Source organism: Sminthopsis crassicaudata, chromosome 2 (genome assembly GCF_048593235.1).
Source record: "Sminthopsis crassicaudata isolate SCR6 chromosome 2, ASM4859323v1, whole genome shotgun sequence".
Taxonomy (NCBI): domain Eukaryota; kingdom Metazoa; phylum Chordata; class Mammalia; order Dasyuromorphia; family Dasyuridae; genus Sminthopsis; species Sminthopsis crassicaudata.
The window spans coordinates 439,726,805-439,754,158 of NC_133618.1; the positions used below are offsets into that span (position 1 = coordinate 439,726,805).

General features: G+C 40.8%; 2 protein-coding genes across 2 annotated transcripts in view; one reads left to right on the forward strand and one right to left on the reverse strand.

Annotated features, from left to right (window-relative positions):
• The window catches only part of MMP24 (matrix metallopeptidase 24), a 61,491-nt gene extending 36,525 nt beyond the window's left edge, over positions 1-24,966 (forward strand). Inside the window, exons 5-9 of the mRNA XM_074284812.1 lie at positions 12,430-12,591; positions 13,709-13,920; positions 14,241-14,379; positions 16,304-16,570; positions 18,584-24,966. Of these exons, the coding sequence (XP_074140913.1) occupies positions 12,430-12,591; positions 13,709-13,920; positions 14,241-14,379; positions 16,304-16,570; positions 18,584-18,921 (1,118 nt within the window). The 3' untranslated portion in view covers positions 18,922-24,966. The remainder of the gene's footprint in view (positions 1-12,429; positions 12,592-13,708; positions 13,921-14,240; positions 14,380-16,303; positions 16,571-18,583) is intronic.
• MMP24OS (MMP24 opposite strand) lies at positions 23,251-27,344 on the reverse strand. Its single transcript, XM_074292495.1, has 2 exons — positions 25,074-27,344; positions 23,251-24,964 (listed from the first exon to the last, which is right to left on the reverse strand). The coding sequence occupies exons 1-2, from the start codon at positions 25,167-25,169 to the stop codon at positions 24,761-24,763; spliced, it is 300 nt and encodes a 99-aa protein (XP_074148596.1). The 5' UTR covers positions 25,170-27,344; the 3' UTR covers positions 23,251-24,760.
• Positions 27,345-27,354: the final 10 nt, after the last annotated feature.

Genomic DNA, 27,354 nt, shown 5'->3' on the forward strand with positions numbered 1-27,354 from the left:
AAGGATATAAACAATTTTTGGATGAAGAAATTAAAACCATTCCTAGTCACATTAAAAAACACTTTAAATCACTGTTCACTAGAGAAATGCATATTAAAACAACTCTGGGGTATCACCTCACACTTCTTAGATTGGCTTTGGTGACAGGAAAAGATAATTAATAAAAAATGTTGGAAGGGATGTGGAAAAATTAGGACACTAACACATTATTGGTAGGGTTGTGAAATGATCTAACCATTCTGGAAAGCAATTTGGAACTATGCCCAAAGGGCTCTAAAACTGCATACTCTTTGATCCATCAGTGTCACTACTGGGTCTATATTCCAAAGAAATAATAAAAAAAGGGGAAAAAAAGATCCATATGTAAAAAAAATGTTTATAGCATCTCTTTTTGTAGTGTCAAGGAACTGAAAAATTAAGTGGCTGCCCATCAATTGGGGAATAGTTGAATAAGTTATGATATAAGAGGGTAATAATATTATAAGAGGGTAATAAGAAATGATGAGCAGACTGACTTCATAAAAGCATGGAAAGACTTACATGAACTGATGCTAAGTAAATTGAGTAGCTCCAGGAGAACATTGTATACAGTAACAAGAAGGTCATGTGTTGTTCAAATGTGATAGATTAGGCTCTTCTCAACAATGCAGTGATACAAAGTAATTCCAATGGAGTTGGAATGAAAAAAGCCAATTGCATTCAGAGAGAGAACTGTGGATATTGAATATAGATTGGAGGAAATTTTTTTTTCTTGTTTTGTTTTTTTTTTTTGGTCTGATTTGTCTTGATTATTTCAAATACCAAAATATGTTTAAAAGGATTGTACATATATAACTTATCTCAAATTACTTGCTGTCTTGGAGTGTAGGGAAAGAGGGAGAACATTTTAGAACACAAAGTCTTACAAAAATGGAAGTTGAAAACTATCTTTACATGTATTTGGAAAAATAAAATATTGGGAGAAAAAGTATGCATCCACTTGCATTTTGAGACTATCAGTTCTCTCTCTGAAGGTGAAAGCATTTTTCATCATAACTCATTTAAAGTTGTTATGGATCATTGTATTGCTGAAAATAGCTAAGTCATTCACAACTGATTACTATACAATATTCGGTGTACTGTTCTGATTCTGCTCAATTCACTTTGCCTCAGTTCATGTAAGTCTTTCTAAGTTTTTCTGAATGAGCTTCCATGCTCATCATCAGCTTTTCATTATAATCATGTACCATATCTTGGTCGGCCATTCTCCAATTGATGGACATACCCTCAATTTCCAATTCTTTGCCACCCCTAAAAGAGCTGATATAGATAGATATCTATAGTACCTCAGAGTTGTTTTTATTTGCATTTCTTTAATCAGTAATTATGGAGAAGCTTTTTTTATGTGACTCTTGATTGCTTTGATTTCTTCTAAAAATTTCTTGTTCATATCCTTTAGCCATTTATTAATTGGGGAATGACATATCCTTTTTAATAGCTTTTTAATTATAAATCATATGCATGGGTAATTTTTTCAGCATTGATCCTTGCAAAATCTTCTGTTCCAAATTTTCCCCTCCTTCACTCCACCCCCTCCTCTAGAAGGCAGGTAGTCCAATACATGTTAAATATGTTAAAATATATATTAAATCCAATATATGTATACATACATATAACATATGCATATCTTGCTGCATAAGAAAAATTGGATCGAGAAAGAAAAAAAACCCGAGAAGGAAAACAAAAATGCAAGCAAACAATAACAGAAAGAGTGAAAATGCTTTGTTGTGGTCCACTCTCAGTTCCTACAGTCCTCTCTCTGGGTGTGGATGGCTCTCTTCATTACTGAACAATTGGAACTGGTTTAAATCATCTCATGTTGAAAAGAGCCACATCCATCAGAATTGATCATTGTATAGGAATGACATATTCTTATAAGTTTGACTCAATTCTCTATATATTTGAGAAACAAGGTTTTCATCAGAGACACTTGCTGTTAAAAAATTATTTCCCAGTTTATTGCCTTCCTTCTATTTTGGTTTTATAAGTTTGTGTATGTGTGTGCACAAAATTCTTTAATTTCATGTATTCAAAATTATCCATTATACTTATCATGATTCTCTTTCATTTGGTCATAAATTCTTCCCTTATCCATAGATATGACATGTAACATTTTCCATATTCCTCTAATTTGCTTATGATATTGTCATTTATGTCCAATGTACCCATTTTGAGTTTATCGAGGTCAGAAGTTAGATAATGCTTACTTTCTGCCAACCTGTGTTTCAGTTTTCCCAGAAACTTTTGTCAACTAATGAGTTCCTGATCAAAAAGCTTATACCTTGGGTTTCTTAAGCACTAGATTACTATGGTCATTTACTGCTATGTATTGTACACATTATCTATTCCACTGATTCACCATTCTATTTCTTAGCCAGTATCAGATTGTTTTGATGATTACCACTGTGTAATGTAGTTTGAAATCTGGTATTCTAGGATGTCTTCCTTTGTTGATTTCTTTGATATTCAGTACTTTTCAAATCATAAAGCACTGTATACATGCTGGTGTTTCTTATAACCCTAGTCATGAAATCTCTGGGTCAAAGAGTGTGAATAACTTAGTCACTATTCTTATATAATTCCATATTGTTTTCCAGGCTGGCTAGAAGAATTCACGTCTTCAACAGTAGCTGTGAATTCAGCTTCACCAACAGTAAATTGACATACTTTATCTTCCCACCACCTCTCCAACAATGAATTTCTCCATCATTTATTGTCTTTTGTAGGTTGGTGGGTGTGAGGTGGTACCTCAGGTTGTTGTAATTTGCATTTTTCTCTGTTGCCAGTGAATATTGAACTTTTTTTTCAGTAATCTCTTGAGAGAGTGGAGTTTTGGGGGAAAAAAGATTTGTTTGAATTTTTTAGTTATTTGTCTTCCAGGGGATACAAATTCACTTAGATCTGTGATGAGAGTTTGTCTCATACACATGCTCCCATGGCTAAGCCAGTCATGAAGTGAGATAAGCCCAGAACTGAGTAAAAGTGTAATGTTAGAGAAGACTGGATCAAATCTGGAAATATTTAGGATGATTTGCAACCTCCCAAACATAAAAACTCACCTTTTTTTTTTTTTTTTTTTAACATTAACATTCTATCATTGAGGCAGCATGAAATAGGAAAAATTGAGTTCGAGTACTATTTTTGAAACATTAACTATATGACTCCGGACAAGTCACTTAACTCCTCAGTGATAAGGAAATACTGTATTGATAACAAGGAGTTCCCTTTACTAGTGAAATCTTTTACAAAAAGATATATCCAGATGTATTCCAAAATTAACACTATATTTTTGCTCTTATTATCCATCGGTTTGTCAAATCCAGAAACTGTTCATTTGGTTTTAGCTTCTTATCCTCATCATCGTGTCCGTAATGGCACTTGTCAGATTAAAGTCAGCAAGGAGGAAATCTCTGGCACAGAAACTGTAGAGGAGGCAAAGGCAGAGTCAAATTCAACTACTCATCACAAGACTGAGGGTCGAGAGATGGCTAGAGGGAGGCTAAGTTTGGAGTGGTGATGAAGAGCTAGGCAAGTGGTGGAGACCAGAGATGGTTCTCAGACTGCAGGGTCTCAGAACCCTTCACACTCTTGAAAATTATTAAGAAACCCCTTCTTCCATAAAGAGCTTTTGTTTATATAGATTATATCTACTAAAAATTCCTATATTAGAACTTAAAATGTCTTAGAATTATAAAACTAGTTTTGAATCTGTGGCCCCCTTAAAACAGATTCAGGGAGCCCCTAATGGATCCTGCAACACTTTGAGGACCATTGAGTTAAAGAGATTGTGGGCCTCATGGGCCTGGAGTAAGGAAGAACTGAGTTCAAATGTGGCCTCAGACTATTACTAGTTGTGTGACCTGGGCAAGTCATTTACTTCAGTTTCCTTAACTGTAAAATGGTGATAATAATATAGTATCTATCTCCCAGGGTTGTTGTGAGGATCAAATGAGATATTTGTAAAAAGCACTTTGCCCTGGAAAGATTTATATGAACTGATGTTAAGTGAGATAAGCAGTACCAAGAGACCATCGTGCACAGAAACATGAAGATTATGTGATATTTGTGGCTCTTTTCAACAACGAAGTGATTCAGGCCAGTCCCAATGGTCTTGCAATGGAGAGAGCCATCTGCACCCAGAGAGAGGCCTGTGGAGATTAAGTGTGGATCACAACACAGCGTTTTCACCTTTTTATTGTTGTTGGTTTGCTTTTTTCTTTTTCATTTTTTTCCTTTTGATCTGATTTTTCTTGAGTGTATGATGAATATGGAATATATTTAGAAGAAATGCACGTTTTATCTATTCCTGTCTAAGGGAGGGGAGAGAGGGAAAGAAAGGGAGAAAAACTGGGAACATGAGATTTTGCAAAGGTGAATGTTGAAAACTATCTTTGCATGTATTTGGAAAATAAAATATTATTTAAAAAATAAAATACACTTAGCAAACTGCCTAACACATAGTAGGTTCTATTTATAAAATTCCTTTTCCTTATTCCTTTTTCTTCTCTGCCTTCATGGGCATGTTTTTTAACCTAATCATGGAAATCAGTAAATCCTGACTTCTACTCTCTGCTGGAGAGGTCTTCATGCTATGATTTACCATCACATCCTTCATGGAACCCACAAGGTGGCGAGTGACATTCTTCTTCCTGCTCTGGGCCTTGTCTAAGTAAGCTATTCTAGAAGAAGGGACTTCACTGATCAAAGAACAGGAAAGTGGTAGGCTGGCAGTCTTCTAGTTCATACCTTTTGGAGCACACTGGACATAACCCTTGAGTCCATGGGAATCAAATATCCCAGAAACTTCTTTATACCTTTAAGCCAATAGTGGAGACAGATATAGATCTAGTGTTTACAGATATGCATTGGAATATGGGCAACAAAAACAAGACCTGGAATTCAGTGGGGGATGTCCAGATACAAGAGGAGCAGGAATCTATTGGTCTTTGAGTTTATGACAGACTTTGGGAAAGAGAATTATATTTCAGAATGTGTCATGGAGATGGTCACAGCTGGACATTTTACTTCAGGGATGGAGAATTAAGCTCTGTTATCAGATACATGGGATCAGCTCTGAAGCGTATGTAATCAATTACTCAGGTATCTAAATATATTTATGTACTCTGTATCCTGGAATCCAGAATCTACCTATGGACCATACAAGACTTCCAGGGAAAGATGGACACATCAGAAAAGCTTTTTGTGACCCCATTTGGGTTTTTCTTGCCAAAGATACTGGAGTGGTTTGTCATTTCCTTCTCCAACTCATACGGATGAGGAAATTGGGGGAAACGGGGTTAAGTGACTTGTTCAGGGTTACACAGCTAATAATTGTCTAAATTCAGATTTGAACTCAGGTTAATGAGTCTTCCTGACTGCAGGTCCAGTATTTGATCCACTGGGCCTCCAAGCTTCCCTAAACATTTATTTGGCACTTGCTATGTGCTCAACAAACACTTCTTAAGTTCTGGGGATTGAAAGTAAGACAAAAGGGACGGCAGAAAGGGAAACCACCAGACCATCACAATTATTGCTGCCAAGATTCTCAGAGCCTTCCCTGTTGTCCCTTTCCCCACTATTTCATATACTTGCAGATAGATAGAGCTGGTCTGTCCACAAGTTCAACAGCACTGAAATCAATGCCATCCAACGCAGAGTTGATTTAAATACCACGGGGTTGCCTTGATGTTTCTATCTCAAGCCCGCCTACATCTTGGTTGCTAACACTAGGACTCAGTGTGTTAGCTTTTTGGAAAGTCAGTCAATCTGATTCAGTCAGACCTGGCTTCCCACCTGCAAAGATTCCCCTTGGAGTCTGTGGTTAGCTTCTCATTTGATTGTTACTGCTTGTTATTTACCTTGCTAGACGTTCTTTCAATCTTCCCATCTTTAAAAGGTGGCTCTGAGTTATGAGGGGGTGAGTGAGCATGACAAAAAAACTGAAGGAGAAAGCAATTTCAATATGGGGGGGTGTTTAATGTGGAGGAGGAGATCCAATTGTTATAGCAAAACTTTCCAAGGTGCAAAAGAGCCAAGAGTTGGCCTAATGGTAATAATAATAATTGGGAGAGGGATTAGACCTGAATATAGGGAACTCCCAGGTGAGGAAATCCCCTCTATCAATGCAGATTGGCACCTTCTCTGCAAATCACACACTCAGAGAATTTCTCCCTTCGGCATTCCTCCCACAACACTCTGGAAAGCTGCCTGAACCAGATTAGAATGTAATTGGAAAATACTTAACAAAATAAATGAAATTACAATAGTACATAAATAATGGTAATTTGTGGTTTTCTAAATCAATATACTGCTGCAGGGATTCTTTATTATGGTTTAATGGCCCCTTTTCTTTTCTTTTCTTTTTTCTTTTAATAGCTTTTTTCCCAATTACATGTAAAGACAATTTTCAACATTTTAAAAAAATTCTTAATTCTGAATTCTTTCCTTCAGTTCTCTTCCTCCTCCTTGAGAAGGCAGCCAGTTTGATTTGGTTATACATAGTCATGTTGTAAAGGAAAACATACATTTCCCACCCCACCCCACCCCCACAAAAAAAAAAGAAAAAGAAAAAGAAAAATTTTAAAAAGAGATGTTTTGATTTGCATTCTGACTCCATCAGTTCTAGTAGTCCTTTTTTACTTGAATTGGACACCCTTGGCCTTGGGCACTGAGAGGTTAATTGACTCACCCCCAAGACACCCAGTCAGTAAATATTGGAATTAGTATTTGAACACAGGACTTGCTGTTCAGTCAGATTAAATTCTTTGTGACCCTATGACCCACAGTTTGCCAGGCCCCTCTATCCTCCACTATGCCCCCAAAGTTTGTACAGGTTCATGTTTATTGCCTCTATATGAGGTCAGCTATCTATCTACTATATCATACTACCATCATATATCAAATCCTCCTCTACTACATGTGGTGTATAGGACAAGTGGTTTAACCCCCCAGGCCTTCCAGACTGATCTTTACAGTCACAGAACAGTTGATAATTTGCATTCTGTTTTTCTTTAACAATCTCCTATATGGATAAATTTACATATCAACTCCCCCAACCCCAACACACACACAAAAGTTTTTGTAGTACTTAATTCAAGTTGTCTCATTCAAACCTCACAACAAACCTGTAAGACAGGGCAGTAGATAATATTATCCCCTTTTTAGAAAGAGAGACTTGGGATGCAAAGAAACTAAGTGACTTGTCCATGATTTCATAGCTGGTCAGTGACAAAGCTAGGATTTGAATCTGAGGCCTCCTGATTGCAACTCTAGCCCTTTTTGTGCAATTTTCCACCACCTTCCACACTATGATATGAATCATAACAGTGGAGATCCTGCCTCTGTTACCTAGGGATACTATTCTGTGATTGGTCATCAGGTTAGAGCAGGGAGTAACAAACCTTAATCTGAAAAGAGTTAACTAAATCAGTCCAAAAGGGTTTTGGATACATTAATGTTGTTTGTCCTTCATTCCCAAGGAGGACCATATCAATAGAGGGATTGGAACACCTTGTGTTTTGCAACTTTGTTTATGATAATTTAAACACACACAAACATAAAAAGTATAAAATTAAAATATAATTATGTAAATAGCAATATATGTATCTAAACACAAACTCTCCAGTTCATTCTATATGATATGATGAGCTAGCCTGCATATGCATTTTGATGGCAACCATCAATCTACCCCTTCTTTAGATGGGAGAATTTTTTTTCTTCTGACTACAAATTTTTTTAATAATAACTTTTTATTTTCAAAATATATGCAAAGATAGTTTTCAACATTCACCCGTGGAAAGTCTTGTGTTCCAAATTTTTCTCCCTCCTTTCTCTTCATCCCCTCTCCTAGACAGCAAGTAATTCAATATATGTTCATGTGCAATTCTTCTATACATATCTCCACATTTATCATGTTGCACCAAAAAAATCAGACCAAAAAGGGAAAAAAATGAGAAAGTAAACAAAAAAAGTGAAAATACTATGTTGTGATCTCATTTAGTCCCCATAGTCTTCTCTCTGGATGCATATGGCTATCTTCTAAATGGGAGAACTTTTATCATTGTGTTTGTATAGTTCTTGGGTTTGTCTTGGCAGGTAGATACACAAATATTTTATTTTATTTTATCTATAGTTATTTTTAAATGGAATTTCTTTTTCTTTTTTTTTTAATTATAGCTTTTTATTTACAAGATATATGCATGGGTAATTTTACAACATTGACAATTGCCAAGCTTTTTGTTCCAATTTTTCCCCTCCTCTCCCCCATCCCCTTCTGCCAGATGGCAGGTTGACCAATACATGTTACATATGTTAGAGTATAAATTTAATACAATATATGTATACATGTCCAAACAGTTGTTTTGCTGTACAAAACGAATCAGACTTTGAAATGGTGTACAATTAGCCTGTGAAGGAAATAAAAAATGCAGGGGGACAAAAATAGGGGTATTGGGAATTCTATGTAGTGGTTCATAATCATCTCCCAAAGTTCTTTTGCTGGGAGTAGCTGGTTCAGTTCATTACTGCTCTATTGGAGCTGATTTGGTTCATCTCATTGTTGGAGAGGGCCATGTCCATCAGAATTGATCATCATATAGTATTGTTGTTGAAATATACAACGATCTCCTGGTCCTGCTCATTTCACTCAGCATCAGTTCATGTAAGTCTCTCCAGGCCTTTCTGAAATCATCCTGTTGATCATTTCTTACATAACAATAATTGGAATTTCTTTTTCTATCTTTTGCTGATAGGCTTTGTCAATGATATGTAGAAACGTTGATGATTTTGTGGGTTTATTTTATATCCTGCAACTTTGCTAAAACTGTTAATTGTTTCCAGTAGGTTTCTGGATGATTTCTAGGATTCACTAAGTATATCTTCATGTCATCTGCAAAGAGTGATAGTTTTATTTCCTCGTTGCCTATTCTAATTCTTTTAACTTCTTTTTCTTTTCCTATTGGTAAAGCCAATATTTCTAGTACAATGTTAAATAATATGGTGAAAATGGACATCCTTGTTTCATCCCTGATCTTATTGGGAATGTATTCAGCTTCTCTCCATTACAAATAATGCTTGCTGTTGGTTTTAAATAGATACTGCTTATTATTTTATGGAAAGCCCCCTTTATCTCTATGTTCTCTACTGTTTTTTTAATAGGAATGGGTGTTGTATTAAATGGGAGAATTTAAAAATTTATTTGCAATAATTATAACATTAATGACTATAATGTAGGTATAAAAACAAATTTGAAGAAATAGTGATTTGTTTTGTAAATTATTAAGAATTTAGGGAAAACAACTATTCTAAAGGATTTATAATGAAAAATCCTATCCATACCCAGAGAAGGAACAGATCAAAGCATTCCCCATCTCTCTCTCTCTCTCTCTCTCTCTCTCTCTCTCTCTCTCTCTCAATTTTTCTTGAGAGTTTTTATTTTCATTAGATCTATCTTGTTTTTTACAACTTGAGTTTTTTGTAAATGTTTTGCATCACTCCAAACTTTATCCACTCACTTATTTGACAATATGAGCCTATTGTATGGAACACTGTACTTGGCAATAGAGAAGATATAAGGGTAAAAAAAAAAAAAAGCTATGGCCCCAAATCATATATACCAGCAATCAAAAGCACTAGGCCTGTGGCCAAAAATATCATATCCAGCAAAATTATACATAATATTAAATGGAAAAAAAAAAAGGACACTCAAATGAACTTACAGATTTTGAGGATTTCATCTCAACTAAACCAGAACTTAATAGAAAATGTAATATATAAGACCCAATATCAAATACTTGTTTCAAGGAACATAGACAATTTTTTTTAAACATGGAAATGTATACTATATATTTAAAATTGACAAAAATAATTAGGTAGCTCAAAAGAAAAATTGGGGCAGAGTTGAATATGATCTGATTCTAAAAAGCAAAACTGCCTAGGAAAAGATAAAAATAGTAATTATGTTATACAATCTCTTGTATAACCAACAGTAAGAACCAATACAGAGGCATTATGTAGGGAACTAAGGCTGGTAATTTCGAAAACCTGTTCACATTGGGAATAGGTTAAATAGGAAACTGTACATATATACCCTGAAGGGCAGAACACCCTTCAAAATCTGTTAAGAAATAAGGGGGTGCACCCAGAAAAGGAACACTGGGAAATGAGTGTAAACTGTGAGCATTTTTTTTTTGTTTTTCTTCCCAGATTATTTTTACCTTCTGAATACAATTCTTCCTTTGCAACAACAACAAAATTCGGTTCTGCACATATATATTATACCTAGGATATACTATAAGATATTTAATATGTATGGGAATACCTGCCATCTAGGGGAGGGGGTGGAGGGAAGGAGGGGAAAAATTCGGAACAGAAGGGAGTACAAGGGATAATGTAAAAAAAAAAAAAAAATTTACCTATGCATATGTACTGTCAAAAAAATATTATAATTATAAAATTAATTAAAAAAAAAAAGAAAGAAAGAAGGGGGAAGGAAGGGGAAGAGGGGATAAGATAAGGTGGTGTATAGAAGGATGTGTAGATTTATGGCAATGAGACAAGGCATATAAATTAATAGACATGGAATAAAAAATAAGGTAGGTACCAAAGGATGTTTAGATTAATTAGAGTGGGATAAGGTGTGTAGATTAATGGGAATGAGATAAAGAAGGAAGAAAAGGCTAGGAGGGGAGAAGATAAGGGAGGGAATTCATGGGTGGGGGAAGGTTAAGTAATAGCAAGGCAAGCTAAGGAGCAGAATTAAAAGTAGAATTAGCAAGGATAGGGAATAAGAGATATTTAGAAACACTACAATAAAGATCAGAAGTAGAATTTACTAGAGAAAAAAAGTAGGGCTAGTAATTATTGATCTCAAAGTAAAACTTAGATTTAATTAAGAGAAATCCACACTGTATGTCAGCCATATTAATAGTTTTAGACGCATGTTTACATATGGGTTTACATATGTGTGTGTATATATATATATATATATATATATATATGTCTGAGTATAGGTGGGTATATATGCATGTAGGTCTATGTATATATATGTGTATATAGATATATATGTGTGTATGTGAATGTCTTTATATATATGTATATATAATATGTATGTATATATAAATATATTTGTGGTTAACTATAGCCTCCTTGGAGGAAGTGGAGGGATTGAAAGGGGGGAAAAGAATAAAGTAAAAAGTATACAGTAGTAACAAAAGAATAATCTACAAGGAAGCAAAGAAAAGATGTACACTCATGAATATAATTTCTTCTATTATTATGTATGTTTTTTGAAATGGAAATTTATTGTTATATATTTTGAATCCTTCTTGATGTTCTGCTGGGCACATGATGTTTTATTTTGTTTTGTTTCTTTACTGTCTTTCTTTTTCTTGTTCTGTTTTTTCTTATTTTGTATTTAGTTCAATAAATAAATTTTAAAAAGAAAAAAAATGAATACATAAAAAAAAAAAAAGCTATAGTCCCCTGCCCTCAAAGGATTTACAGCCTACTAGAGAGAATAAGACACACACACACTTCTAAGGGAATGCAATTTTTACATATGATAACTACATGGTAGTAGATAGGGAGCCGGTTTCAGAATCAGGAAGACCTGGATTCATGTTCCTTCTCTGACATGTACTGGCCTATTATCCTGGACAATTCACTTGCCTTCTCAACTGTCCCAATCAATTCTTCAAGACTATGTGATGAAGCCTAGATGGAGATTTGGAATTAACAGGAGTTTTTTCCTTGGGGATGCCCAATGGAACTAGTGAAATTACAGGTCTCCTCCCTAAAATAAGTGTAACAGAAATAAAGGAAGCATTGTGAGATTAAATGAGGAAGAATCTATTTCCAAGTGTTAAATCAAGGAAGGCCTTAAGGAAAAGGTAATAGTTGAGCTTTCCTGGAAGAATAGGTATGAAGTTGATTGATAGAAATGGCCGGACGGAAAGAGAAGCTTTATTAAATTTTTAGTGTGAGCATTTAAAACTTGTATATTGGCAAAGAATACATCAAGCCTTGGCTTAATGTTTTGTTGATTGTCTAGATTTTAGAAAGTATGGAGAAATGTAAATAATACAGATTAAACTAAAGTGTGTCATGAGCCCATTTCTCCCCCAGAGAGCCAGATGTTAAACTTTTACTAGCATACCTCTACATTATCCCCATTTGTGTGATAAAATTAACTCTTTGTGCCTTATGCTCCCCATTGGGTGTGCTGAAGTGCTTTCCCTGGGGTAGCACCACTGGGCCAGGCCTTAGTTGTAAAAGACAATGAATAAGTCACAGAAGTTGGCTGAACTAGCTTGCTGAATTCCTGGAAGCAGTCCCTCGCTCCCTGTGAAAGGTGGGCAGGTAAGTGACCGGTGCTGTCATCTGTCTCTACAGGGAACGACCTTTTCCTGGTAGCTGTGCATGAGCTGGGCCATGCATTGGGACTGGAACATTCTAATGACCCCAGTGCCATCATGGCCCCTTTCTATCAGTACATGGAGACACACAGCTTCAAGTTGCCCCAGGATGACCTGCAGGGAATTCAGAAGATCTATGGTTAGTAAAGCGGAGTTTGGGTGGAAAATATGATCCCAATATGTGCAGAATTGTTAAGGAGCTGTTTTCTACAAGGCACCAAGAGAGTGCCACTAAGAAGAAACTACAGAAACAGATTTCAGTTCAGTATAAAAAAAAATTCCTAACAAATAAGAGCTGTCCCAAAGTGGAATAAGCTGCCAGGGGAAGGGGGGAATGTGTAGTGAGTTGCTTACTACTTAAAGTTGGTCTTAGAGGAGTTTGGATGATCTCTTATTGTCAAGGGCATTCCTGTTTTAAGAAGAGGTTGAAGTGCATGCCTCTTGAGCATTCTTCTCAGTTCTAAACTTCTGTGATTCCAAAGCACCAGCTTCCCTTTGGTTTGGAGGTGGGGTGGGGTAAGAAGAACACAGGGACCCGAATTAATACCTTATACCTCCAGAATTGTTAATGTCCTGTGCTGGTTTGAGCTGAGTGGACTTTGAAGTAAAAAAGCCCTTCCTGTTCTAAAAGTGAAAAGATCTTAATTTTGATCCTGCAACTCATTAAGAATGTGATTTTTTTCTTTTATGTTGCTGTCACTTTCCAGCAATTACTATTCAAGAATTATACTGAAACAAAATAAACTGACACATTGGCTTGGCAAAACAAATATATGTTCAATAGTTAAATGCCTCATTCCTCATCTCTAGTCCCCCACCTCTCTGACAAGAGGAGGGAAGTGTTTTATCATTAGTTCTCAGAAGTTATAATTTATCACTCTTAGAGTTTTGAGATCTTTTGATGGTGCTTTCCTTTACATTTTTGTCACATTCTTTCTCTCAGAATTGTGGTAAGAATTAGTTCTTTAAATTTAACCTCCCCTGGGAAGCAATGACTATTGTCCCCATTTCCCAGAGGAGAAAATGAGTCCAACCAAATAGGGAAAAGAATTTGCCCAAAGTTACAGAGCTAACTTGTAGCAAACTCAAGACTAAAACTTGGGCATTCTGGCTCCTATTAAAAGGGTTGATGGAGTTTCCATTCATTTAAGAAGCTTGTATCTCAATTTCATGTTCTCTCTCTCTCTCTCTCTCTCTCTCTCTCTCTCTCTCTCTCTCTCTCTCTCTCTCTCTCTCTCTCTCTCTCTTTTCTCCAGGTCCTCCTGCTGAGCCTCTGGAGCCCACACGACCCCTCCCCACACTCCCTGCCCGGAGGATCCACTCCCCAGAGAGGAAGCATGAGCGTCAGCCTAGGCCCCCAAGGCCACCACTGGGAGACCGGCCATCCACCCCGGGTACAAAGCCCAACATCTGTGATGGAAACTTCAACACTGTGGCTCTCTTCCGGGGAGAGATGTTTGTGTTCAAGGTATGTCTGGCTGGGGTTGCTAATATGTGTCCTTGACAAATCCCCAGTCAGGAAAGTAGGAAGTTTTGGTCAGGGCCTTGGAGTCAGAACCTCTGACTGGTTCTCTCATGCCCTTGCCACTAACTCAGTGTGCAAAATGGGGAGAAGAGGTCCAGTCCTGATTTCTCCCAGGAGTGTATTATACCGTGCAGATGCAGTTAGCAGATTGTTGATAGGATGGGGTCCTCCCCTTATCCATTCCCTGGAGCTTCCGGAAATTGTGGGGCCAAGATATGTCTGGTATGGTCTCCCTCCCCCCAGAGTCCACCTTTTCCCCCCAGGACCGCTGGTTTTGGCGTCTGCGGAATAATCGTGTTCAGGAGGGCTACCCCATGCAAATCGAGCAGTTCTGGAAGGGGTTACCAGCTCGCATTGATGCTGCCTATGAGAGGTCTGATGGGCGATTTGTCTTCTTCAAAGGTATTTGAGTGTCTTCCTCCTCACTTTAACTGTGAACAAAGTCAACCATCATTTATAGAACCTTCACTTGTGCCTAGTCCTGTGCTCCATTATACCATTGTGATAGAAACAATTTGGGAAAGACACAGAAAGAGCAGTTCTGTGTTCTGTCCATATATTCACATATATGGAAGAGTAACAAGACTTAGACACACGAATCTTTTAGCAAATAAGAAAAGATATGAGACATATTTAAGTGCCAGGTTTCAAGGGTCAAAGAAAGTCCAAGTCCAGAGTAATTAAGAGAAATCAAAGTTCAAGAGGTAGGAACAATTGCTATGAAGGAGACAGTATATTTTTATAATAAGTAATATTTCATAATAATCTAAAGTGATAGTAATCACCTTTTTCAAAGGATAATAATAATGACTTACTATGCCATTCTTTAAAATTTTGCAAAGTACATTTCTATTCACTGTCTTAATTGATCATATGGTTATGGGTAGGATTGGGGGAGAGAGGAAGGTGCAAGGAGAGGGAGAGCACTAGGCAAGAATACATAGAGGCCAAAGGCATCTTGGTAGAATATTTAGAGTACATGCAGGAGATCAGCTTGACTGGAATAGAGAGTTTGACTAAGAGGGAATGGAAAGCAAAGTTAGAAAAATAGGGTAGGACCAGGTAATAGAGGATCTAAAATTTCAGATTGAAGCATATGGACTTTATCAAAAAGAGGCAATGGGGAGTCATTGAAAGTTTCTGAGCAAGAGAGGGAAATGCTCAGGTTTGTGAAAAAGAAAAATGACTATCAGTAGGTGAAGAAGGGATGGGAAGAGGAAGCCAGTTAATAGTCCTTTTGAGAATTGCAGAGGATGAGGCTGTAATGGTGAAGAGGAAGTGACAAATCTGAAATTCAAGATTTTCCAGGGCCATCTCATATATCATGGAAATAATATCTGGAATTGGGAAACCCAGGTTTCAGGCTAAGTTTTGCTACTTCCTAGTTTGTGAATCTTGACAAAATCCCTTCCCTGAGTAGATTTCTTCATCTTTAAAATGGGCTTGTAAGGCAAACACTTTTTAATCCTTAAAATACTCTAGAATATGAGTTTTCACAATTATTGCTGCTAGTGAGATATTGCAAAAGGAGTATACTTCAGCAGGCTTACTTTTTGGCTGAGAAAATGTGTTCTCTATAAACAAATTGAATGAGAGAGAAGGAAGAGTCCAAGATGATAGATAGTGCAGTTGGAGGCTGGGTCACTGAGAGGATATTGATAATGCATCAGCTGACGCATCAAAAAAAGGGAAGTCAGGAAGCAGTTTGAGGAGAAGATGACGAGTTCAGCTTTAGGTGCACTCAATGAGTTTTAGGAGCTCCTGGGGACACCTGGGTGGAGATATGGGACTGCAACTTTGAGAGAGGGGAGCAGGGCTGAAGATAGGTTTAGGGATCATGAATAGAGGTGAAAAGTGAAAGTGGGAGTGAATGACTGCATAGGGAGTGACTATAGGGAAAGCAGAACTGAGGAAGAACTATGGGAGCCCAAAGTCAGAGGAGAGGGTAGATTAGGGAGCATAATGTTTGTTGAATTAATGAGTGTGACAAATGAATTAATGATTGAGGATGAGTCAATAGAAGGCCAGTCACAAGGCAGGACATTATGATTTTCCAGTTATTTGTATCTATTCCCTTCCTCTGTAAAGGCAGACCTTGTGTCTCATTTTGTATCTTATCTTTACCTCCACACTGTCCTAGATAGGACTCTGTTTCCAGTGGGAGAGAAATCTCTGGCTTCCTGGGCTACAAGACCCTTGGGTATTAGATTGCCCAGAACTGGGGGATAAAAGAGGCCCAACAACCTTTCCAACTAGAGTCAGAACCTAGGGAGGAAGATGTCTGTCTGGGAGATGAGTTCTTGATGCAGGGTTCTTCCATTCACAGGTGACAAATACTGGGTCTTTAAGGAGGTGACTGTGGAGCCTGGATACCCTCACAACCTGGGAGAGCTGGGGACCTGCTTGCCCCGTGAAGGCATAGACACAGCCCTGCGCTGGGAGCCTGTGGGCAAGACCTACTTTTTCAAAGGGGAATGGTATTGGCGCTACAATGAGGAGAGACGGGTGACTGACCCTGGATACCCCAAACCTATCACTGTGTGGAAGGGCATCCCCCAATCCCCTCAGGGGGCCTTCATCAGCAAAGAAGGCTGTAAGTGTCCTGATCTGGGGTCTACAATCACATTCCCAGACCCGTGTAAGGTTGATGGAATAAGGGTTATGTCTTGGGAAGCTCAGTGTAACTCAGGATATAGGACACAATTCCCCTGGCTTACTTTTATTTCTTAGAAAAATCACAGGGTTCATATCCAGAAGGAACCTTAGAGATCATTTATTCCAACCCACTCATTTTTTCCCCACTAATTTTATAGAAAAGTAAATTGAGGGGATTTGACCAAAGTTGCATAGGTAGCACCTCTTCTGTACATCGAAGACCCTGTCCAGACTCCTTTCCTTGCCCAGCTCAAATATCATCTTCTTCAGGAAGATCCCCTGAGCTTTCCCCTTCTTCTGCCCTGGCTTATAAATCTACAACAGTCTCCCTTCTCTGAGCTCCCCCAAATGTAGTGTTCACCCACTCTGGTATCCATTAGGCAATTAGCTTTTGTAAAGTCATTTGGGAGAGACCAAGACCACCAAAGGTGTTCATGCCCAAAATGCATCATGCCCTTAGGGAGCATGAAGGGTGGAGGCAGGAAGTGGGAAAGCTAGTCCTTTGGAGAGAGCTCTGGATAATTTGTCATTTAAATCTCTTGCCTGGGAATCTGGTGGAGATTTAGTCCTGAGTTGGCCTATTAATTTATGGATGGGACACCTTGGACAGCTCCTCTTTTCTGACTAGGCCTTCCCTTCCTCATATCAAAAATTAAAAAGATAGAGTTGGTAACTGTGACCATCCACTTTTTCTAGCTGAAGCCAGTGACCTAGGAGTCAGGCCTTCTAGGTTTTCTGCATTGACCGAATCCTATCATAGCCCAGATTTCCCTGAGGTGTATGTCAGTCTCCTAAGAAAATTTGCCAAAGCTCCTCAGCTAAGGAGCCTACCATATCCACTTTTTTTTTCTGGTGCCTTATTCATCATTATTACTATCTTTTTTTTTAAATTAATTTTATAATTGTAAAAAAATTTTTTGACAGTACATATGCATGAGTAATTTTTTTTTATAACATTATCATTTTTCCAAATTTTCCCCTCCCTCCCTCTACTCCCTCCCCTAGATGACAGGCAATCCCATACATATTAAATGTATTACAGTATAACCTAGATACAATATATGTGTGTAAATCCAATTTTATTGTTGCACTTTAAGAATTGGATTCCGAAGGTATAAATAACCTCTATCATATCCACTTTTAAGGGATGGAGGTGGGGGTGGGGGAAGCTGGAGCCTGAAGGGGATGGATCAGTCTTAGTCCACTTCTAGGCAAGGTGGAGAAAAGGCGATAGGTGACCCCCAAGGGGTTCACAGTAAACTAAAACTGGACTAAAAATAAATCTATTTGTTCTACCAAAAAAAAAAAAAAGGTACCAAAAAGCCTTTAAGATGCCTTACAATTTTTAATATTCTAAAGTTCTACTCATTGTTACAACCCATCCTCCCCCTGCCTAGAGTACTATTCCAAATTCTACTTCGAAGTGACTGGAGGCTCTTGGCATCAGTGGGGAGAAGGAAAATGAGGGGAGGGGGAAGCAATCAAGGAGAGGCTGAGCCCTAAAGACAAATTTTTCCAGCTGAAGGCACTGAACCTGGACTGAGAACTTTAATTATGAAGTTAAGGGTAACCTTCAGTGGAGGGCAATGCCTTGGAGGTCTAAGAAGTAACATCAGAGTTATGTGGGCCCAAGATGAGGGAGAAGGTGACTTGAGAGAGGCTGAAGGGAAAAGACCCTGGAAAGGACAGTGACTGACAATAAAAGGAACATTAATCTGGCAAGGGATGATTCTCAAGTTAATACTGGAGCTCATCTGAGCTGAAAAAAAGAGACTTGGAATTAAGAATAACTTTAGATTGAGAACAGTGACGTCTGAGTTCAGAGTGGTGGCAGGCTGAGGGAAGCTTATTCTGGGCAGAAGGAAGTGATTCTGAAGTTAAGGGTAAAATGCAGGCCAATCTCAGAGTAGAGGATGATCCCATGGGTCTGATCCTGGCTCTGTTTCTTCAGATTACACCTATTTCTACAAAGGCCGGGACTACTGGAAATTTGATAACCAGAAGCTGAGTGTGGAACCCGGTTACCCCCGCTCCATCCTGCGGGACTGGATGGGCTGTAATCAGAAGGAGGTGGAGAAAAGGAAGGAGCGTCGCAGGCCCCAGGATGACGTGGACATCATGGTTACCATAGATGATGTGCCCGGTACAGTGAATGCCGTGGCCGTCATAATCCCCTGTACCCTATCCCTCTGCATCCTTGTCCTTGTCTATACCATCTTCCAGTTTAAGAACAAGGGGGCACAACAGCAGGTTACCTACTACAAACGGCCAGTCCAGGAATGGGTATGACCAGCATGTCCTTGCCCCGCCAGCCGGGGCATCCTTGCCGGGGCCTGAGAGAGGGCAGGGACCTCACTCCCAGGACTCAGAGGAACAGTGGGGGGGCACCACAAAGGCCCAGACCAAGAGGCACAAGCAATGGGTTTATACCTCCAGCCTAAAGCTTGGCCCTTGGAAACCATTTGGTGATAAGAGGAATGGGAAAAATCAGTCCAAGCTGATCCCCAAACATCTGTCCTCACCTGGACCCTTTGGATGCCTTTAATCCAAAGGAAAAAGCAAACGGTAACTTTTACTGAGGAGAGCTTTGTGGGTGGAGGAGGTCTCTGCTCTTGCTGCCTCATAGCTGTCCCTCATTCCCAGAGGCTGGAACCCCAGTTATTAGGGGCCTCTCCTGGGACTTCCAAAGGCCCTCTGAGCACAGTTCACCTGGGAGAAACCAGCATTTGCTCCCTGATGGCTGGCTGGGCCTGTCATTCCTCTCCTGAGGGACCCGACTCCAGGTGTGCCTGGGTATGGCAGGGCCTCAGGATCTTAGGGTGAGGATTAAGGCATGGGGCAGGATCAGCTGCCTCCTTTCTACGCCAAACCTGGGCATTGTCTGGCTACCGACTCCCAACACCTGCTGGTCAGATGTTTGTAACTGATCATGGATCACGGAGCCTGTGTGGCTATGGAGGCAAGGCTGTCTGCGGGCAAGGAAGATGTTTTTTGTGACCACTCCCCAGACCCACACAGGTTCCTCAGAAAACTGGTTTCTCCTGGGCCAATGAGAGGCAGGGGCCTCTTGTGCTCAGGGAGAGCCTGTGATCCAGCCTCATCTTTGCTGGACTTTGCTCTCATGTCACAAATATTTAAATGTCCCGTTACTACTGTTTTAATCCCCATTTGTCAGAAGTGATTCCCTGAGGACTTGGGAAGCTGTTTGTTCATCTCACTCCAATGTACACCAGTATAAGAGCCTCGACCCCAGAGCATCAAGGCCAAGGTCCCACTAAGATAAGTGAAACCAGGTAGTACCTTGGTGGCCCTAGGAGAACAGAGATAGATCAAAAGTGAGGGGATGAGCTTCTTTGGGGGCCCAGAAACCTTTGGATAACTATTGGAGTCCCTTGGGACTTGGGCCACAGGGATAGAGAGCTAGGTTCACTCCTTGCTAAGAACTTAGGGCCATGGGAGAGACACTGAAGGCCAAGAGCCAGAAAGGTACCTAACCTTGGATGGTTGGAAGGAATGTGGATGCCCCAGAACTTTCTTAATTCCCATCCCTAGCCTCACTTCTCTGCCCTTCCCACTTTTACTTCTGGTTCCTTCCTGTGGGGCCCCTATCACTATCCCAGACCCCAACCCCATCAGCCTCTCACATCTTTTCATTTCTCATTGTCAAAAGAGGAGTGTAACTTGTATAGCGGTAGAGAGAGCTGAAGTCAAGGAGCCTGGGTTTAAATCTTTCTCATTGTGTGACTTAGGTAAGACCACTTCTCATCTAAATTTCTATTTGCTCACCTGTAAAATGAGAGGGTTGGTCATGACTTCTAAAGTCCTTTCCAGCTCTAAATCAATGAGTGTGTGATCTTCCTCCCACTCCCTTCCTGATCCCCATCTCATCCCTACTCCTTACCTATGCCAGTCCCCTTTCTGTTCTTGGCCCTGGGCTATACCTAGAGTTGAGGGGGAAGGGAGCACATGGAGCTACTACACTGCCACTTCCCAGTTATTCCAGTGATTCCTCTGTTGCAGGCCCTTGCCCCTCAGCCATCTCAATAATTCACCTGTTGAAAAGCTCTATCCCATTCCCACCCAGCCATCCCTAAGGGACTGCCTGAAATTCCTGGCTTCATTGAAGCTAGTCAGGATAAGTCTAAAGTGGACAGAAGTGTTCACTAAGCAGGAAGACCTGAGGGACTTTCAGCTTTCTATCTTCAGGACACATGAATGGGCCCATTTCCTTTTTGCTTCCTTCTCCTCTCACAATGGACATGTTGTATCCTGAATGCCTCTCTGCTTTCAGCCAGGATGCCCAGTTTAGGATAAACTAACCCTGGAATAGCTGGATTTGTAGAATAGAGAGACTTGGAGGTAAGTCTTTATTTTGTAAAAGGGAGTTCTCTAGGATTGCAATATCTCCTCATGCTTTTAAAATGAGATTCTTGAAGTTACACATGACTTTTCCTGAAAAAACGGCTTATGCATCATAGAGATGGGATTTCATAGATTGTATCAATTTTCTCATGGCAAATTGAGGTTCAGAGAAGGGTCACATAGTAAAGTAGGGTAGCTCCAGATGATTAGTGCAAAATGTGAGGTTTTCCACTTTCCAGATTTTCAGTAACCTCTCTGCCCAACCATTCATAGCTCTTCTTGGATTCATCCACTTTTCCTGGGCTGGACACCCTCTCTCCATCTCCCTAATACCCTTCATAGTCTCTCCACAGTGCTTCATTGATAGATCTGAAATTTGGATTCTCAAGCAGCCTGGATTGAGTCTCTCTCCATTGCAATCAGGTTTACTTCCATTACAAATTTAAGCTATTTGTATCAGTAGCATTTTAGCATCAAGATTATGTAATCTGTGAATTTAGTAATCTTTTAGCTAAGCCAAGAAAAAATCCTGGGGAATCTTGTTACTTTTTCTGGAATACATATACCCAAAGCCATAACTTGGTATCCTGACACTTGGGGCAAATTTATCTAAGAAAAGTGAAAAGGCATGACACACACTGGTCCTAGGATAAACTGACCTATGTATAGGGCTCCTTTGAAGGGGAGGCAGCTACTCCCTCTCCAGACTTTATTGGCCCCTAACCCATGATTTCAATCACAAAGGTACAAGTCAGTGGATTCCTTCAAGGCAAAGCCATGGAGATTTCCTGACTACTGTAAGGAGTAAGTGTTATTCTCTTCTATTCTCTCCCTGCCTCATCTACATTTGTACTGGTACAAAGCCATGGCCATCCTAGGTAATTATCTCTGGAGACTCAGAAGTATATAGACTTCTGCTCTCCCCACAAGTCCCCCTCTCTATTGTAAAATCCTTGAAGTTTGCTTAAGAGTGCAGATAGGGCTAAAGCAGTTATTCACTAGTTCCTTAACTATTAGGTGGGAGACTCCTTTCCTAGTTGTCCGCTCTGTCCTCAGGCTTGTTCTATTCAGCAATTTTGTCCCTGACTTGAGAAGTACGGGTACCTAATGCCTATCAAAGCTGTGTTGATACAAAGCCAGGAAACAGCTAACACATTGTCAGGATCTAGAAATATGTTGGCAAGCTAGAAAGATAAGTGAAATCTACAATGAGTAAATAGCAAATGCAAATTTTTTTTTGGCTGTACATGTATAGAAAGGAGGTAGGTTATGGCTACATAATTTGTACAAAAGTATATAGATGTTTTACTGAACTGTAAAACTAAGCTAAAAAACAAATGGTGTCTCAGACTACATTTAAAGAAGTCATTGCAAACAAGGACAATCATGATCCTGTTGATGAGACCACATCTGGGGCAGTATGTATTGTTCTGGACTCTTTTAGGAAGAATATTGAGAAGCTGTTGAGTTGTAAGTGTAGGACAGAGAGGAAGACAGAGACTGGAGGTTGTGCTGAGAAAGTTGAGGTCGAAACAAAAAATTTTTTTTCCCCCTAAGTATTTGAAGAGTAGCCTTGTAGAAGAGGATTTGTTCCCCTTGGCCCAAAAAAGCAGAACTCAAGAGCCCTGGATGTTTAGAGGATCATCCACTTCAGTTAAGTCTAAAAACTGTCTTTAACGATCTCAGTTGCCTAAATAATGGGATGAACTGCCTTGGTAGGGAGTGAATTTCATTACAAATTTAGCAAAGGCTGGATAACTACTTGTTAAGAATGTCACAGAAGAGGTTCCTGGATTAACCACAAGGTTAAGCTAAATACTCTTGAATTCTTTCCAGCTCTAGGTTTTTATACCAAGTCAGTAATTTGTTAAATCTATAAATTTATGACCAGGTCACCCAGAAGCCTCCTGGGCTGGGAGTGGAGGTAGGACACAGGAGTCTCCTGGGACCCTGCCAGGTCATAAATGGGAGTACCCACTGGGCTGTTTCATGTTTTCCTCCTGTATTTGCGGATCTTCCATTTGTGTGTGGTCACATCTTAAAACTTTAGAGACTTGTTTATGCTTGAAGGAGACGATTTCCTGATGGTGCCCTAGGTTGAGACCTTAGCCTCTGCCCTGGCTTGGGCCTTCTCCTAAATGAACTTCCCAAGTCACCAATATTCTCTTGTGCTCATCCTCAATTCTTGCCAAGGGCCGGCTCCCTGGGATAGGGGGCATCTGACATTAGAGACATAATCTTTATGTCGATACAGTGTTTTATACTTTTCAAGGCACTTTATTAGGTGACATCTATTAGCCTATTTGAAACTCACAAGGGCCATGTTAAGCTGGCTGGGCAAATAACAATACCCTCTTTTGACAGAGGTTAATGAGGCCCAGAAATAGGATATGACTTTTCAGGGTCATGCAAGTTAGTGAAGGACTATAATTGAGTGCTCTTTCTGTCACACCATGCTGCAAATCTTGATGGCCGCTGGGCAAGGCCTGGCTCAGAGGGGCCTTGGGTATCTTCCACCACTTCTGACCAATAGCAATGCTGAGAATGAAGCCACACCACTGTGCCCCTCATACACTCCTCGCCACTTACTCCTGCTTGGGTCCTCTTGTCACTCCTCCCTCTCGAGATCACAGCCCATACTTTGTGAGGGCCTTGATCGTCCAGCTCAGCGCCTCCTCCATTCATCTCATCTTGGGTCCTCCTGGCTCATCTTCTCCCCTCTTCCTCTCTGATGCCTGTTGGACCTATACTAGGATCCTGGGTGTCTGCTCTGACCTTCTGAAAACCCCTAATTCTGTGTGGTCCCCTCTGGGATCCTCCTGAGCCTCGAAGATCCTTGAGGTAGACCTGAGGAAGGGAACAGAGGAAGAGGCCCTGGGGGCAGTGAAAGGGTCAGGCCTCACTGGAATGGGGGCAGTTTGAGTTGACCCCTTTTCTGACCCACTTGCCCTCCCTTCATCCCCCACACTTCCACCATAGTCTGTGTGTCTCCCACAACCTGGCCAAGGCTGAGGCCTCCGTACTGGTGCCCTAGAGTCTGGGCTCCCATCACCCTGGACGGCATCGCAGCATTTCAGTGTCCGTCACATTTTAAAACTGATCAGCCTTTGTATAATGTTTTTTAAATCATTTCTAAATAAAATGAAAATATACAGATTGTCATTTCTCTGGGGAGAGGGTGAGGGAGGAACTGAGGGGTCTGGGGTTCCAGAGTCCTGGGGATGTTGGGATGTTTGAGGACCAAGAAACTTACTATCCCAGGTAATGGGATGGGGGGGAAGAGGGCTGTAAATACTGGCTTCCCCGGACTCCAGAAGCATCTGCAGTGACTCGGGGAGCGGTCTGGGCTCTGGAGAGGAGGCCGGAGATAGGTGGGCTCTTCAGAGAAAGGATTAAGTAAATAAAGGCTGGCGGGGAGGGGGAGGAGAAGGGGAAGGAATCTCTGGAGAGACGTGGAGCTGCTCGGCACCGTGGCTCTCCAGCGGGGTAGGAGAGTGGGGGAGGAGTCCTAAAAAGAAAGGTGGTCGGTCATCCCAAGAGGACTAATATTATTTCCGGAGACAAAGGGCAAATGTGCAGGCAGGGAGAGGGATGTCAGGCTGGGAGGTAGGGGTCAAGAGAACAGGCAAATGGTGGCAAGGTGACCTCCCTAAAATCACGAAGGATGGGGGGAGGGCTGGAGGCTGTCGGGCGGGGGATGCCTATGGCTGGGGGGCGCCGCCTCTTCTCTCCCGGGCTCTGCTCCGTGAGTTCCGACGCAGCTCCGCTAGTACCAGGAGGTGCAGACGATGAGGAAGCGAACGTCGTCCAGGGGCCCCCAAGCGGCAGGGTCGGGTCGGGGCTGAGGAGCTCCTTCGCCGGCCTCGGGGGCCGCGGGCTTGGGCTGCTCCGGAGCCGGGCTGGGCGGACCTCCGCCGTCGCCGTCACCTTCATCACCACCGCCGCCGCCGCTCAGCTGCGCTCCCATGGGCTACGGGGACGTAACCGGCAGCTCCGAGTGAGAACGGCGCCCCCTTACCCCAGTCCCCCACCCCCGACTCTAAGGGATTGCCCCTCCGCCCGCCCGCTCCTCCTCCCACCTTCTGCTGAAATGATTCAGCCAGGAGAATTGGACGTCTCAGCCGCCGTTTAATTGCGCCTGCGTGCTGACTCCGAGTCGTTACATCATGACGCATCCCTCGCAGCCAATCGTTGACGAGAATCTACAGACCGCACTGCACTTCTATCCAGGCTCACCCGGCCCCGCCTAGTTCTGGAAAGGAGCGGGAAGTCCGCACGCTTTGCTCCAGAAGTTTCCATTTTAGTCACTATCGCTGGGACACCCCTTCCGGCCCCCCAATAGTTTCTGTCTCAGCATCTCCAGGGATCAAGCAGCCACGCCGGAGGAGGCGTCCTCCGCGTTCTTTTCTGTTACACCTGCACAACCCTTCCTAGTTCCACCAGAAACGGGCAAGGGGAAACTTCCAATCAGCTCCACCCCCTCCCCCCAGCCCTGAACGTTGTGTACTTTTAGGAAGGCTTCACAGTTCAGCTCTTCTGTTCCTTTAGGATCAAGTTTAGGAGCAGTAGGGAGTAAAGAAATCCAGTAGCTTCACCGGTGGGCACGGTGGGCATGGAAGGCGGTTGGACTGACACGACTAAGGTTGAAATGCCTTTAGAGACCAACGTTTTTGCTTTCTTTACACAAGAGTAAACTCTGGAAACACTCAAATCCACGAAGTTATAAAGTGACCAAAATTCTGGATATCCTAAGGTTTTACCCATAACCTCCAGCTATCTTTCCAAGCAAGAGAGGGAAATGTTTGAGAAGTGGAGCCAAGAACCTTAAAGTATCTATCAGAAGTGAGAAAATATCATTGGTTTTAGTTCAATGTTTACCAAACCGAGGTGGTTAGAAATTTTAATGAAACTAATAAAGGTAGAACAAGATCAGATTTGGCAAAAATGACAGCACAGGAAACAAAATAAATAACAAAGAAGGGCTCCTCTCACTGTGGTGTAAAGGAAGTAAATAAAATAGGGTGAGAGTGTTGGATTCAGAGTCAAAGGATACAGGTTCCTGTGGAGGTTATCTTTGTGGAATCCTGACTCAGATTCTGGCTCACCCCACAAAAAGATGGTGGTCCCTCAGTCCCACCACTTCCTATTGCAACCTCTCAGACTCTGCCTAAATTTTTAATTTCCAATCCATCTGAGTTGCCTAAGCAATGTTCTAAAGCACTACTCTGATCAGGTTGTTACTCCATTAGAACATCCAGGAGTAAGCTACCTAATGTACTCTACAATGAGTGTGCTCCCATTTCTTGGTTTGAGACTTAACCCCAACTTAACTCTAACCTACCAGTTCTAGTCTCACAAATATTTCTTTTCCCAGAGTTGATTACATTAAAACTAGCCTCAAGGGGCAGTTAGGTGGCGCAGTGATTAAAGCACCAGCCTTGAATTCAGGAGGACCCAAGTTCAAATCTGGTCTCAGACACAACACTTCCTAGCTGTGTGAACCTGGGCAAGTCACTTAACCCCAGCCTCAGACAAAACAAACAAACAAAAAAAACAAGCTTCAGGTACATATGGTTGTCCTAAAATATAGGCACATTTTTTGGGGGGCAGGGAAAGGGAGTAGGGAGACAAAGGGGCAAAATTCCATATTCTAAAACCAAACAGAAACTGCTGCTTGCCATTTAAAGCCCTTCATAAGCGCATGGGTTCCTTTTTATTTTTTAAAAGATATGTTATTGTAGGAATTTTACCATCCAGATGCACTACCTACCACTTACTTGCTATTCTTCAGACCCTTTGTCCCATCTTAGTATTTGTACTGGATATCCTAAATTCCTAAAATGCTCTCCCCTCCTCATCAAGCTTCTTAGATTCCCTTCAAGACTCAATTCAAAACCTATCTTTTTTTCAGAGGGCCTTTCTTGGACCCACCAAAGACTAGTATTTCCCCTCTGAGATTACCTTCCATTCACACTATATTTATCTTTTATGTCCATGGTTATTTGAATAGAACTAAAATATTTGAAAGTCTCTCCTTAGAATAAAAGTTCCTTGAAGACAAGGATAGTATTTGTCTTTTCTTGTAAATATACTCAGTGCTTATTAACAGTGCCCAGCACATAATAAAGAAGCTTAATTAAAAAAAGATTATTGATGGACTGGCCTATTTACCCAAAGTTCTTATTCTGGACTTAACTCATGCCACTATTCAGAGTGGGCTCCCCTGTTATCTCCATCTGCTGATGCTTCTTTCCTTAAGGCCTAGACCACATACTTTCTCTGTGAAACTTTTGCTAAGATCATCAGGTGAAGATGACTTTTCTCATAAAATTTCCCAAGTACTTCCCGAATCTTGTGTAC